This window comes from Gobio gobio, assembly GCF_949357685.1.
Source record: "Gobio gobio genome assembly, chromosome: 13".
NCBI lineage: Eukaryota > Metazoa > Chordata > Actinopteri > Cypriniformes > Gobionidae > Gobio > Gobio gobio.
Window position 1 is genome coordinate 36234227 of NC_137106.1, and position 16794 is coordinate 36251020.

The 16794-nt window shown below is 38.5% G+C and overlaps 1 protein-coding gene across 3 annotated transcripts in view; it reads right to left on the reverse strand.

The window, feature by feature from the left end:
• kif26ba (kinesin family member 26Ba) overlaps window positions 1–16794 on the reverse strand; it is a 140377-nt gene that overhangs the window by 65531 nt on the left and 58052 nt on the right. For all 3 annotated transcript variants that reach the window (XM_079832268.1, XM_079832269.1, XM_079832267.1), the window contains exon 4: window positions 706–875. In XM_079832268.1, coding sequence (XP_079688394.1) covers window positions 706–875 — 170 coding nt within the window. The remainder of the gene's footprint in view (window positions 1–705; window positions 876–16794) is intronic.

Here is a 16794-nt window from a genome sequence, read left to right on the forward strand (position 1 = left end):
ACTCCTCTACAGCTTCAATGAACAATACAAATGAGAACAAACATATGTTTACGTTTCTAAGAGTGGTTGCTAAGGGTGTTGTGTAGTGATACACAGAACTGTTGGGTGAAGTAGTCATAGCCGAGGACTGAAACATGTCACAAAAGCCTTACATATGGAGCTGATTATGTGATGCAAATGTAAAAATGTATTCATTAACAAATCACGCACTGTGGTAAAATCATTTCGAGGTCATAACACAGTATAGTGCAAGGAACAGCACAAAAAATAAGTGTTTATTAATCGGTAATCTACCCCCATAATCATCATTTTTAAATTGTTTGTGGTTTTCTGTCACTAGTGTTCATTTCATCTGGAAACTGCAGTGAATTTTCAACAAAAAAAAAAGTTTTTCTAATAAGCCTGGGTTGCCAAAAATGCATAATCTGCTATTCTCAAGTATGCATCCAGTGGACACTTCAATATCCCATGAAGCGTAATAGCAACAAAGATGCCATAGGTAAAATGTCAATGTCCAGTTTGTACAGCACCCTTGCATACTTACAGAACATACATGATTAACAGTCAAATATGTTTTCATCAAATGAAGTACGTACTCTGACAGTATTTAGAAATTGGATGATCGCAGAATTGTAACCAAACGCAACCCGCTGATCTAAGCATACAACATAGTGAGGTCATGTGACATCCTACCCAGAGTCTTACCTGGCAAAGAAGGAGGCAGCAGCAGAGGTGCCACTGGAGGGCGCTGTGGTTACTGGGGCAGGAGGTGGAGCAGCAGGGTTGCTGTATGCAGTCGGGCGGTCAGCATTGTAGCGGTTGAGTGCGGCTTCGTTTAGACCCTCCCGGTTGCCCTCCGACACCATTTGAGAGATCTGTATGCAAGCAAACATGGAAATTAAAAACAATGTGCAAAACAACAAACTAAATAAGAGCCAATGGCTTTATTTACAGAATGCAATTTGGTATTATATGTCCCCCATGGCTCTTGTATGCATGGGATAAGGGGTGAAAACGCATTCTATTTGTGTCTGAACTACAGCAGCGGTAGCTCCACGCAGACGTGTCTGGAAAGTGTCCCAGGTCACGCAGTGGCGGTGAGTAAGTTTAGCACAGATTCTGCCAGGCCTTCAGATAAACAACTCAGCTTAGACGTGAGTCATGAGAAACAGCCCTGATAAATTGTGCTGTGAAGGGACTACAGCACGGCTGGCTTTCTTAAACAAGCATTCAGCCAGACCCACTCAGAAAGATTTGGAAATAATCCGAACACCCTCCCCTGCCCCAGCTGTAAATAGATGGCGAGGGCAATGCTGTTGCTGTGGGCCGGAGTCGTTTCGCCCCAAATAAGGACACACGTGTCCCTGAGGAGGATGAGCTCTGCTGTACAGTGAACCAACTGTGTGTTTACCCAGAATGCTTCACAAATGCAGGAAAGTATCACTCAGATAAGCTTGGAAGGACAGTGAGAAAACCCAGATCTGTGCATTTGTCACAAAAAATGTCCAGCAGTGGACATTATATACTATGCATCACAAGACAATTCTTAAATAAAGAAGAAAAAAAAAACGTTTTTGATGAACATTTCCAACATTGCAATTTCCACCAAATACATTGTGTTTAAAGCCACAATATGTAATTTTTCATACCAAAACTTGCATAGCTTGATGACGCCTTGATTTCGCAGTTTTTATTATGCCGCAGACGACCGCTTCCGCTTCTTCCAGTCATGCGTATGTGAGGTGACACAGCAATGTTTTATCATATTAGATACATTTGAGCGTGTTGAAAGTTATGCTATAATGCTAATCTGTGTGTTCGCTCTGTGGCTACTATGAGACACTTTTTTGCACACTGCAGTAAGCTAGTTCGATATTAGGCATGGTAAAACATACCTCGGTTTTTTAACCACGGTTTTCGGTTCGGTTCTGATGGCTTGTCACATCAGTTTTTTGCTATTCTATTCTTAAGCGACAGGAACAGCAAGTTAGGAGAAAAAATACTTTTTTATTGCAATTCTCTTTTTTTATTTTACTTAAAAGATTTAAAAAACCTTACTTAAACTAAAACTTTACTTAAAAAAAAACATTGTACACATTCCTAGTGTATAGTATAGTATAATATAAAATAAATATATATAAAGATTTACACTGGCAGCTCAGAGCTGTACAGCAGCATTTAAGTATGAAATTGCACGAATAAATGTAAAAATAAAAGACTACATAGACTTCACTATAAAATATACATTGATTAAAGCTACTGTATTAGTTTGTCAGTCAAGAGCAGTGAGTGATTTTCTCTTTGTCTTTTGTTTTATTAACATTAAAGGGATAGTTCACTCAAAAATTTAAATTCTGTCATCGATTACTCGCGCTCAAGTTGTTTTAAACCTGAATAAAGTTCTTTCTTCTGTTGGACATAAAATATATTTTGAAGAATGTTGGAAACCAAACAGTTGCTGGTCCCCATTGTAGGATATAATAATATGGAAGTCAATGGCTACCATCAACTGTCTGGTATTCAACTGTCTGTGTTCAACAGGAGAAATGAATACAGGTGTGGAACAACACTAGAGTGAGTAAATAATGACATCATTTTAGAGGTGAACTGTCCCTTTAAGGACAAGCGGCAGCATGTTCTAGGCTGCGCTGCTGTCAATTTAAGACCTGCACGCATCTAATATACAGACACACGCCGATTTTACTTTCACTTTAGACATAACCGACTGTGTTTATGTCAACCTTGTGTGTATTTGACAGTATTAGCGCAGTAAGACGACTACTTAGTCCAGTAATCACGTGTTTGACAGGCGTTTAGTGCGCGCGCTCAGAAAAGCGCATGTTAAAACCGTGCATAAGCACGCGAATGAAATGTTTAACCGGCAAGGCTTTAAAACGCATGCAAATAATGAACTTTCGTGATTGTGAATAACTATTGTGTTCTGTGAGTATAACTCTACCACTAACGTGTGATGTGAATGTATGTCGCGTTGTTTAGTATATTGGGATTGAGGTAAATGATAGAATGTGTAGAACAATAATTAATTCAATGCAAAACGAAAAAAACGCAATTCATAAGCGCGTATTGAACTGTGAATGCTGTACTGAACGGTTCAATATTAAATTGAGAATTGTGGCATCCCTAGTACTCGCGGTAAATCAAGAAAACGAGATTTAAACAATAAGACTGTGTTGAGCTATATAACAAAGATTAGTTTTCTGTCGATGAATGTATCCAGACAGTTGCTCACCTGTCTAATAAAACACATAATATATTAAAACGTCTTTGGAGTTTCCATGGTTTCTACAAAATAAAACCAGAAATCGAGGGTAACGTAAGTATGTGTCATTGATAGGCGATGCATTGCATGGACGGTTCGTGTCCTGGTTAAAATAACCAGGAAACATTTGGGATAATGTAAGTACAACAAAATATATAACATTGTTCTAGTGTTTTTTTTATTTTATTTTAATCCAAAAATCTTACATATTGTGCCTTTAATAACATTCTGTGATATAAAAGACATTTTTAGCATTTTGAAATAAAATCACTTTGGTTTTGCTAAGGCTAATTTCACTGCTACAATTTTTGTGTATCCTAAACAGAAAAATTACATAATATTTTCACACTTTTTGCATGTTTTGACAAAAGTACTTGATTGGAAATGACACACAATAAAAATAGTCTGCCAACAAATTATTTTTCTAAAATTTTTCAAATCGCAAGCATGCTCTTCAAGACACTGTTATTACATTTTATGCATATTATTATTATTATTAATAATAATAAAATCTAGTGTGCATAATATTATATATTATATAACTAATATAATGATGAATATACATATTATAGCCATATTATATACATATTTTAGCCATACATTACATTATTATTATGATTAGATTTGATACATACTAATTATGCATAACTAATTTTTACAATAGTATACATTATATAATACAATGCAATTTATTTTATAATATAATACAATGATGCATGTAATGAAGGAACAGTTTTTGAGACAAATCTTCATTAAAATGACTACTTTTACAAAAAATAACCAACAAATGTAATACAGTTTAACCCCTGGGACATAAAAGTGGCAGAAGTTGAAGAAACACCAAATGAACTCAATTAAAGACCCGTTGCCACTTGCATCTGCAAACAAGCCTACCAGTACCAACAGTGACTTTCACACCTCGGAGAAAGAGAGAGTCTAAACTGAGCTGTTCACAAGCCAAAGGCTCATGGTGTCTTCACAGCCTCGTACGTGTTATTTCTGTCTGGCTGCAGGTATGGTGGCAAAACGCACAGCGTCTTAAAATACTCCATGATAGCACATGACTGACAGGTATATTTAGCAGCGTCTGGACTCGTTACAGTTCTTCAACGCTGTATTGGTCCGGGCAGACATCCATGTGACCGAGCACTGGATTTACAGTAGGTGGGTTTGTATTTGACAACTGCAGGAGCTGCTGGAGTAAACGTATGGAATGAAATGTCATGGGAATAACCATAAACCATTAATAAACCTGATAATGAGCAGCTAATAATGGATACAATATTGATCCTCTGCCAACAAAAGATGATTTATATAACAATGGTTATCATAAACAATGTTACAGAATAACGGGTCAATCTAGAAGGCTTAGTACAGATGACAATATGAGAAATATTAAAAAGCTTTTAGGCATTATTAATGATTGGATTAGGCTTATATTGACTACTACACAAAGCTAAATCCTGCTCATTTGGTACACGCGATGATCTGATGACATAACAGCCATAATCTAAATCTGATCATGCAAATCTCCCTCCTCATGCCAGAATGATTATGGAAGCTAAGCTGCAAAAATGGGTGTTTTGAAGTCAGAATCATGAGCAAATTAATCTAATAAGAATCCAGAAACAGTGTGAACTTCACAGGTACGCAGAGGTTAGGCAATCATGACAGGTAATTTAAAAGTCTTAAAGGTACAGTAGAAAAAAATTCAAAAAAGATGTCATATAAAACTATATGATGCAATTGGTGCTAAAATCCTGAATGCAGTGAATGTGTACAATATGGACTTCAATTAATCTTCAATGAATGTTTGTTTTCCATGAGCTAAATGGCAATTCTATCCTCATGGCAGCACTGAAACGACCCAGCCCTGCTCACAGCTAGTCAGACCACTTGGGAACCCACGGCTGATTTGCCATCTGTTGTGCAGGAATGAGAAGAAGGAGCATTAAATACCAGCAGTGCCAACAGCACAGATTGCACCTCTCTGCCCATCCTCCCATCATCCCTCCTTCCATTCTCTCCCTCATTTACTGTACTTCTCCTCTCTCTCCACTCTCTGATAGTAGCCCTTTGTTACATTTGTCCAAATGTAATGCACACATCCATCCATCCATCCTGTGTGACATTGACTTCGACCTTCATACTCCTTTTGCTGGTCTATATGGCTTTGTAGAGCTAAATTAAAAGTCTTCGCATTACTGATATCAGCCAGATAAAGGTTAATCAAAGATCAGCAGATAGCCGGCCACATTGTAAGTCTTCTGTCCAAGTTCTCCGGTTACAAATAATGCACTCTAAGAGAATTTTCTCCCAGTACCTTTTTATATGGACAAAAGGTATACAATTACTCTATCCCATCTTTTTTAACAGTATTAATATTTTTGATAAATTAGAAATCTGAGTTACCATTACCTTGGGTTACGAGATGTGTGAGGTGTTAGACTTCAAAAATAAATGTAGACTATTCTTAAAAGTATATGACACACACACAGGGTTGCCAGGTTTTCACAACAAAACCCGCCCAATTGCTACTAAAAACTAGCCCAAAACAAGCCCAATCGCGTTTCAGGGGGGCTTCTCCGGTAAAAATCGCATGTGGGGGGTAATATTTGTGGGGGTTTTTGGCATGGTTGCCTACTAAAATTTGCTTTCCCGGGGTATTTATATCCCAGTTGATATTATTCAACTGGCTAAAAATTAATAAACTAATTAATTAACATAAATAAATAAAATAATAAATAAATAAATAAAATAAATAATAAATAAATGTGACCCATAAAATCATTTTTAATGCCTTAAATGGATTCCACGCATTGTGTATTACAAGAGCCAAGTCCTGCACATGCTAGTCTTGATATGCTCCATTTCATGATGCCATCTTGTTAACATAACTATATTCTCTATATTATAAGTCCAGGCACATAAATGTCAGATAACACTAATCAAGTGTTATCTGACAGAAACAACGAGGCAGATTATCAAGAGATTATCATATTTCATGAATCTGAAGTCTTGAGAAGATAAATGTGATATATAATATCTTAGTATGTTATTGCAAATACTAAAGCTAGGAACCTTAATATTGCAGAAAAATATAATTCTAGTGATTTCTAGGGATTTTAGTGATTTATCCAAGCATATTAGAATGCCGTGAGCACAATTATAGCATATGACGGATTGCCAAGTACGTCCCTGTGCGTGTGTGAAATCAATATCCAGCACGTGTAATTTTATGGATGTCTCATTTCATGTGTTTCAACAGCAGGCCGGGACGCAATCACCCCCCCCCCATCCCCCCATGTGGCTGTACCGGCTCCGGGTTTACATGAGACCGGGGCCAAGAGCAGGTGTGATGGATGAGGAAGGTAGAGAACATTTCTGAGAATGGAAATTTCCTGATGCAGCAGAAAAACCCAAGAGAGGAAAGAAAAGATCTAAAAGAAGCCCTTGAGTGGAGGATTCCTTCCACCCCGTTCCCCAGCGGCTCCCTGCACTCCCATAAGGAGAGACTTTCTCATTCATCATAATTAAAGCCAGAACACACTGCACTGCCTGGATACTCCTTCCCTGGATATGTTAAACACTATTCTTCACCACCATCCCCTGAGCTCTCTCTATCTGTGACAGTTCAGATTCACTTCTCAATGGAATGGAAAACGGAACTTGGATAGGGATAGCAAACCAGAGATGGGCTACACAAAGAAATATTACAACTATGGGTTATGCTAAAAAAAAAAAAGTATCTATCTACAGTGGGGAGAACAAGAATTTGATACACTGCCGATTTTGCAGGTTTTCCTACTTACAAAGCATGTAGAGGTCTGTAACTTTTATCATAGGTACTCTTCAACTGTGAGGGACGGAATTTAAAAAACAAAAATCCAGAAAATCACACTGTAAGATTTTTAAATAATTTATTCCTGCTCTCACAGACCTGTTAGTTTTTCTTTAAGAAGCCCTCCTGTTCTCCACTCATTACCTGTATTAACTGCACCTGTTTGAACTCGTTACCTGTATAAAAGACACCTGTCCACACACTCAATCAAACAGACTCCAACCTCTCCACAATGGCCAAGACCAGAGAGCTGTGTAAGGACATCAGGGATAAAATTGTAGACCTGCACAAGGCTGGGATGGGCTAAAGGACAATAGGCAAGCAGCTTGGTGAGAAGCCAACAACTGTTGGCGCAATTATTAGAAAATGGAAGAAGTTCAAGATGACGGTCAATCTCCCTCGGTCTGGGGCACCATCCAAGATCTCACCTTGTGGGGCATCAATGATCATTAGGAAGGTGAGGAATCAGCCCAGAACTACACCGCAGGACCTAGTCAATGACCTGAAGAGAGCTGGGACCACAGTCTCAAAGAAAACCATTCGTAACACACTACGCCATCAAGGATTAAAATCCTGCAGCGCACGCAAGGTCCCCCTCCTCAAGCCAGCGCATGTCCAGGCCCGTCTGAAGTTTGCCAATGACCATTTTTGATTGACCATCTGGATGATTTAGAGGAGGAATGGGAGAAGGTCATGTGGTCTGATGAGACAAAAATAGAGCTTTTTTGGTCTAAACTCCATTCGCTGTGTTTGGAGGAAGAAGAAGGATGAGTACAACCCCAAGAACACCATCCAAACCGTGAAGCATGGAGGTGGAAACATCATTCTTTGGGGATGCTTTTCTGCAAAGGGGACAGGACGACTGCACTGTATTGAGGGGAGGATGGATGGGGCCATGTATCGTGAGATCTTGGCCAACAACCTCCTTCCCTCAGTAAGAGCATTGAAGATGGGTCGTGGCTGGGTCTTCCAGCATGACAACAACCCGAAACACACAGCCAGGGCAACTAAGGAGTGGCTCCGTATGAAGCATCCATCCTTCCATCCATCCATCCATGTAAACCTAAATTAAAACTTTAAAGTCTTTCTAAACTTTTTTTATTTTCAAACCAGGCATGAACAATTTTCATTCTAAATTCAGTTGTTGACTGTTGCAAAAATATGGCAAACATTAAATATCAATATGTGTATTAATATAAATATATTAAGACACATATTGTATTCCACGGTGACTCATGCAAACCTCCTGTTCTTGTTTTGGCTCGATTTACATCGATTGTGACATGAAGGAGTGGGCGAGCATGCAGCTAGCTTGGCCTAATGAATGTTAAATAGGGTATATTTGTATTCAGTTTGTGTACAATCTATGAAGTAGAGAGACTCTTTGAATGAATCAATTTAATAGCTCTTGACAGAGCAAATGAGACCCTCTATGCCTTACAGATGCTCTCTGCCCATAGCAACTCCAGCCGGGCTCTAAGAAACCAGTTTAACGAGAGACTTCTTTCAGGAAATAATAAACATAGATTTAACAGTTTATATAAAAACATATTCAAGACTGAAGTTGCCTCATCATGCCTTTAAATGGGCCTGAGATTTAGACATGGACACAAGTTGTAAGTGTCCGTTGGGTGGAAGCCACATTCCTCCTCCAAAGAAAGGGATGTGGGTTTCAAAAAAAGAGCCCTCCTTGAGGAGATTTTATAAGGGATAAGACAAAGTCCACATGGAATGTCAGAGCTCTGTGTGTGGCATCCAAACTGTTTTTATAACAAGGCCCTGCATCCAGGGTAATTGTCACTATCGGAGTGACTCTCCAACGCAAGCTTAACGGCTTCCTGTGCACAAAAAAACAGACCCTTGGGCAATGAAAAAGAGCGAGAGCAGGAGAGATACAGAAAATAAAGCAGATCTTAGCCAAAGTAAACAGAAGTGAGAAGCACAGAATTCACAAAAGACTCATTGAGATGGAGAGGGAGATACAGAGCTCAAGGAGGAGAAGACCAGGCAGAACAAGGAACAGCCGAGAAACCAAATCCAGAGTAGAAGACGTGATTAGAGTGAGGTGAAGGGTGTGCCCCATCTACAGCCTAAATGACTTCCTAATTCCACCATGGTGTTATCAACTGGCACAATCAAGATTAAACACACCAAAATCCATGAGCGTCTTCTGGGACCATCACACACTGACTTTAAGATACAATCAAGACCAAATTATTTGCCAGAATTGGTTTTAGCCACAAAAAAAGAAAATGATTTACTCGCCCTGATGTTATTCATAAATTGCTGTTGATAAATAAATCGTTTTAAAAATGTTATATATAAATATTTATATATATTTTTAGTGCTGTCAAATCGATTAATCGCATCCAATATAAAACTTTGTGTTTACACATTATATGTGTGTGTAGCTTGTCTAATTATTATGTATATTTGGATACACATGTATATATTTAAGAAATATTTGCATGCCATGTATATATTGTATATATATATATATATATATATACAAATGCATGTGTGTGTGTGTATATATATATATATATATATATATATACAGTGAGGAAAATAAGCATTTGAACACCCTACTATTTTGCAAGTTCTCCCACTTAGAAATCATGGAGGGGTCTGAAATTGTCATCGTAGGTGCATGTCCACTGTGCCAGAAATCACAATATATGATTTTTTAACAATTTATTTGTATGATACAGCTGCAAATAAGTATTTGAACACCTGAGAAAATCAATGTTAAAATTTGGTACAGTAGCCTTTGTTTGCAATTACAGAGGTCAAACGTTTCCTGTAGTTTTTCACCAGGTTTGCACACACTGCAGGAGGGATTTTGGGCCACTCCTCCACACAGATCTTCTCTAGATCAGTCAGGTTTCTGGCCTGTCGCTGAGAAACACAGAGTTTGAGCTCCCTCCAAATATTCTCTGTTGGGTTTAGGTCTGGAGACGGCTAGGCCACGGCAGAACCTTGATATGCTTCTTACAGAGCCACTTCTTGGTTATCCTGGCTGTGGGCTTCGGGTCATTATCATGTTGGAAGACCCAGCCTCGACCCATCTTCAATGCTCTAACTGAGGGAAGGAGGTTATTCCCCAAAACCTCGCAATACATGGCCCCGGTCATCCTCTCCTTAATACAGTGCAGTCGCCCTGTCCCATGTGCAGAAAAACACCCCCAAAGCATGATGCTACCACCCCCATGCTTCACAGTAGGGATGGTGTTCTTGGGATGGTACTCATCATTCTTCTTCCTCCAAACACGTCTAGTGGAATTATGACCAAAAAGTTAAATTTTGCTCTCATCTGACCACATGACTTTCTCCCATGACTCCTCTGGATCATCCAAATGGTCACTGGCAAACTTAAGACGGGCCAGGACATGTGCTGGTTTAAGCAGGGGAACCTTCCGTGCCATGCATGATTTCAAACCATGACGTCTTAGTGTATTACCAACAGTAACCTTGGAAACGGTGGTCCCAGCTCTTTTCAGGTCATTGACCAGCTCCTCCCGTGTAGTTCTGGGCTGATTTCTCACCTTTCTTAGGATCATTGAGACCCCACGAGGTGAGATCTTGCATGGAGCCCCAGTCCGAGGGAGATTGACAGTCATGTTTAGCTTCTTCCATTTTCTAATGATTGCTCCAACAGTGGACCTTTTTTCACCAAGCTGCTTGGCAATTTCCCCGTAGCCCTTTCCAGCCTTGTGGAGGTGTACAAATTTGTTTCTAGTGTCTTTGGACAGCTCTTTGGTCTTGGCCATGTTAGTAGTTGGATTCTTACTGATTGTATGGGGTGGACAGGTGTCTTTATGCAGCTAACGACCACAAACAGGTGCATCTAATTTAGGATAATAAATGGAGTGGAGGTGGACATTTTAAAGGCAGACTAACAGGTCTTTGAGGTAGTGCTGGGCGGTATGACCAAAAATGTATATCACGGTATTTTTCTAAATTATATCGGTTTCACGGTATATGACGGTATATTTTCCCCTATGCATGACCGGGTGTTAATCACATTTTCTACTGATTAAGAGAGGAAATACTGCAGGAGATTCACTAGAATACCATGTTTTACTGTCATGATGAGTGACTAGAAAAATTCCACACTAGAGTTAATAGGCCTGGTTTACAAAGCCTCACAAAATGATGCCGTGGAGAGACAGCAACCAATAAAACACAGACCTGCAACACACTCAGAGCCATACTTACAGACACCTGAATATTAAAAGTTGAGTTGAGGGCACCTTAAGCATTTTAAAAATCTAATCCTATATAACAACAAACTGCCAAAACGAAGAAAAACGCGGATATTTGCAATACATTTAAGAGCACTCTATGAACGAATGACACATCAGTTTAACACAGAAAGAATAAAGCAGTTACTTTTTTGCCCATTCTTCTTTGAATTGTCAGTTTATTTATAAATTTACATCATTGTCTTTTGTGTAGCAGAATAATCCATTGTGTCAGCGCGTTCGTGATCAGACATACGGTTGGATCAGTGTAATCAGTACTGCATACATTTCATTTTAATAGGACGTGATGAAATATGCGCGCACACACGCTTCTGGTTCATGTCTAGAGCGCTAGAGTTTATGAAATATGTCCATAAAAAATGTAAACGCGCTCGCTCCGGTCTATATCAGTGCTATATGATCCATGTGGTGATCGTTGTTAATCCCATAGCGGCGCTCCGCGCAGAAACCGCTCTCTCGCGCGCGCGCCGCATGTAGTTCGAATTCTCCACTATAATCAAGGGCTGAATCCGAAATCGGCCCCCATAACCTCAAATATAGCATTATTTGGAGGGGACAGCACTTTTTAGTGGTGTCCGAAACCCTAGTGGACGTTATTGAGTGCACTCATTCTATCCCGTTGCACCGCAATAACGAGTGTACAGCCGATGTACACACATTGCCTGTCCGACTTCACGCACGTTTTCATTCACTCCTTCAAATAAAGTGATAACATAGGGAATAATGAATGAGAGTATAGGATTCAGCCATAGGCTATGCTGTTAATGCGATCTCAACTGTGCTCTGACTGCTCCTTACTACAGTGCATCAATGAAATGGGTCCCCTCTCAAACAATGACGCGCTGCGCCACGTTCCGAACGTTGTTTAAGCGACATATACCGGTATAGCGGTATCATCAAAATTCATATCATAAAATAAATAAATACCGGTATTCGGTATGAACCGGTATACCGCCCAGCACTACTTTGAGGGTCAGAATTCTAGCTGATAGACAGGTGTTCAAATACTTATTTGCAGCTGTATCATACAAATAAATAGTTAAAAAAGCATACATTGTGATTTCTGGATTTTTTTTTTTGATTATGTCTCTCACAGTGGACATGCACCTACGATGACAATTTCAGACCCCTCCATGATTTCTAAGTGGGAGAACTTGCAAAATAGCTAAAATACTTATTTTCCTCACTGTGTATATATATACATATATATTTAAATAATAATAATTATACACAGTACACACACACATATATTATGTAAACAAACTTTTATTTTGGATGTGATTAATCGATTTGACAACACTAAAAATTTTACTATTTACAGTATATATATATATATATTCAAGATGTGAACATCTTAGATTAATTATTTGTCTGATTGTCAAATTAAAATTACTTGATTTCTCCTTCTCTCTCAAAAACACATACACTAAAACAATCAGAGAAAAGACCACTGTTCATTTAAACCACCATCAAAACATCAAAAATATCGCCTCCAGGTTTTCACAAAAAATGTGAAAGTACATTTGGTCCAGATGAAGAATGGTATTATAGTATATGAAGATCAAGCGTGTTGAGGTCTACACTCAAAAAAATGGTGCTATATAGCACTCAAAGTGTATGTATGGCAACAATTACATGTTTATGTTTCTGTAACAAATAACATCTGTTCAGAATATGCTTATGTTTTAGTACTACGTCCTTGGTAATCACTGGAAGTGTCCTATGGTATGACATTATATGCTATTATTTTCAGAATTCTGTAAACACTTTATGGTTTCCTTAATTAAAATCTGCTGTCGTTACAAAGCTTCACCTTGAGTCTTTGCGTTCTGAGCAGAAACAAATGTTAGATGCAAATGTTGCAGATATTTGTGTGTCTGGAAGGTCTCACTGAGGCACTGTAGCCTATGAAGAAGTAACCTCTGAAGAAGACCCATATTATCATAACTGCACAATAAATATGCATGACAGATACAGTATCACTTTCTCAAAACAAATCCCATAATGCATTAGGTGTTAATTAGGTCTCAATATTACAACCGTTTAGGAACATCTACAGTATATAATTTTTTTTTAAGTTAATTTATTGTCACATGAATCCCACACCTCTTACAAAAAAGCATGCACAGGTCAAACTCATGACCTGTCACTGTAACTGGTTTGTTAGATCATTCTCATACAGAAGAGTCTTTGTCAAGACCCAAGTTCAATGAAAGGACACATTTGCAAAACATTCTTCTTAATCTATATGGGATTTTAAAGACTCGATTATTTGAATTGAATCAAGGAACATTTACCCACTCAACCACTTAGATGAAGGCAGATCAAAGCGTCAATTTCCAAATATAGCCAACTGAACATTCCCTAAGACATTCCTGTTTATGACTACCGACACTGAAAAAAATCTGTAACTTAAAATGTACTTATGTGGTAACATCTACATCATTAGATTGTATTACGTATTGCACTTTTCACAGTGTATAAACAGCCTACATTTAAAAAAAAAATGCTGGGTTGTTTCAAGCCATGTTTGGGTCAAATATGGACAAACAAAACCATTTTTTTATTAAATTTCAAACCCAACGGTTGGGTTTGTCCATATTTGACCCAAACATGGCTTGAAACAACCCAGCATTTTTATAGTGTATATTCACAGTTGATTCAGAATGGTTTTGAGATCAACAATAAAACTCTACAGAATGCTCATACAGGAGAAACATTTAAGTGTATGTTCTTCTTGCACCCCATAATTGTGCCTGAAAAAACTTGTATGCTGCCTAATTATGCAAATGCAAAAGCTGTCTCTAAAATAAGGTTGCAAAATTAGGGAGGGAAATTGCATGCATCTTTTAATGGATAATACAATCCCTTAAAGGTGCAGTGTGTAACATTTATGAGGATCTATTGACAGGAATGCAATATAATATACATAACTGTTTTCAGTGGTGTATAAAGACCTTACATCATGAACCATTATGTTTTTATTACCTTAGAATGAGCCACTTCTATCTACATACACCGCAGGTCCCCTTACAGTGAAGTAACAATTTAGCGCCATCATGTTTCTACAGTAGCCCTAAAGGGACAAACTGTACAGAGCACTAGACGACAACATGTTTGTCGACGACATGTTTGTCGTGTGTTGGCCACCGTAGCTTCTCTATGTGCTTCAAAGGGAGGGGTGAACATTGGGCGGTTGCAATTCGCAACCCAAGATGTCTAAAAGGGTTGTACTTAGTCTCTTAATAAGTCATGGGTGTGTTTTGGGAGTAACGTGCAATAAACCAATCAGAGTCTCATCTCACATTCCCTTTAAAAGCCAGTTGTGCTTGCACCATGGCGGATTCGCTATTTACATGGTGGAATATAGACACCCTCGACCTGACAAGTCAGTTTAAATACATGTGTGTATCACCACGATTGGTCAAATGATTAGCCAATCTCATTCATCATTACTGCAAATAGGTAATTCTCTACAATACGAGTAAATCACTCGCATATGCGAGTAAATCTTCACTCTGGGCGACTAAATAATATCTATCATTAGCCATTGGCTAATAAATGCTTAGATTTTACTTGCCAGTGTGTGTGTTAGAGGCTAAGAATAAGTTTAGCATAGATATATTTTCACTCGCTGAACACTCAGAGAAACAGAATACAGACTTGCCTCCCATTGCAGTATTCGAGATGCTACTGTAAGTTGCTGTGTGAATGGGACATTTCGAGACTCACACCTGTAAGTAAATGCGGTTTTCAATCCCAAAAATTGACAGTGTGAACGTATCCATAGTTTGCGCCTCTGTGTATGGTTGAATTTATTTGATAAGATTTGAATCTCCTTAGAGTAGCTGACTCTGTGGTTGTACCTTATGCCTCATTCACATCCTTGTCAATTCTTGAGCACCACTCTTTAAAGTCTCCTACAAAAACATTCCTTTATACTTAATAGAATCTAAAGCAGCTGACGCTCCCTGATAAGCCACTGAGACTCCAGAGAAGACAACTCTCTGATGAGATCTAATCAACCTGCTGTGGCTTAATTCACTTAAGCTTTACTAAAAAGTCTCCTGAGTGCTTCAATTCAGTTTGTTGCAAGTTCTTTTCCTATTAAGTCTGAAGACAGACAACATATGCCAGGACTAAATTATACCTCTTAAAACAAAATCTCTCATTTGGACCTCATTCATCTCTTGTTCAAATATGATATGTTGACTTCCATGGGTAGAAAAACACACTAACCTTGGATCTCATTTTGAAATAACAAGGAATTAGGTCTCAAGTGGGATGAATGTCACTCACCTGCCTGTCAGAATTAGATTGTTTGCTCTCAGTGATATAATCTAGATACCATCCCATTACAGAGAGGGGGGAAACAGAATGAACTCGCCTACAATGGTTTCTCAGTCTCTGCAAACACAGTAGACCAAAAGAAAAGGCTTTATCCAGACAAATGAATAACATTGATTCTCTTACAGGGTTCCCCCGACCCTATGAAGTCTATATAAAATGTAATTCCTTCCGCCCAATACATTACTAATGCACATTAGAACCAGAGGGTCTCTCAAAGGACTGTATCATCAGATTACAACATTAACCACAATGTGCAAACAACATCTCATTACATCAGGCGGGACTTCTCCCTAAAGGGACGTCAACCCTCCAACCATGAATAAAAAAAATTAAGTTTTGCTCTAAAACTTAATGAGCTATTTTGAAGTCTACTGCCTACATAGAGAGCTACCTTTAGGCAGCACGTTAACTGAGCCTCATATAATTTAGAACTTCTGCATAGGCACTTTCTGGGATGCATTAGCATGTTGTTCAGGTAAAGATACTAAGATAATCCATCCCTAATGATAACAGATAACAATGTAATATGTGGGTGGATGGATGGATGGATGGATGGATGGATGGATGGATGGATGGATGGATGGATGGATGGATGGATGGATGGATGGATGGATGGATGGATGGATGGATGGATGGATGGATGGATGGATGGATGGATGGATGGATGGATGGATGGATGGATGGATGGATGGATGGATGGATGGAATACTCTAATAAGTATAAAATACATGATGGATGGATGGTGGAAGGAAAACTCTAATATGTATAATATACATGATGGATGGATGGATGGAATACTCTAATAAGTATAAAATACATGATGGATGGATGGATGGATGGAATACTCTAAGTATAAAATACATGATGGTTGGATGGATGAGGGATGGATTGATGGATGGAATACTCTAAGTATAAAACACATGATGGATGGATGGAATACTCTAATAGGTATAAAATACATGATGGATGGAAGGAATAATCTAATAAGTATAAAATACAAAATAGCTGGATGATGGAGGGATGGATGGATGATGAATGGATGGAATACTCAAAGTATA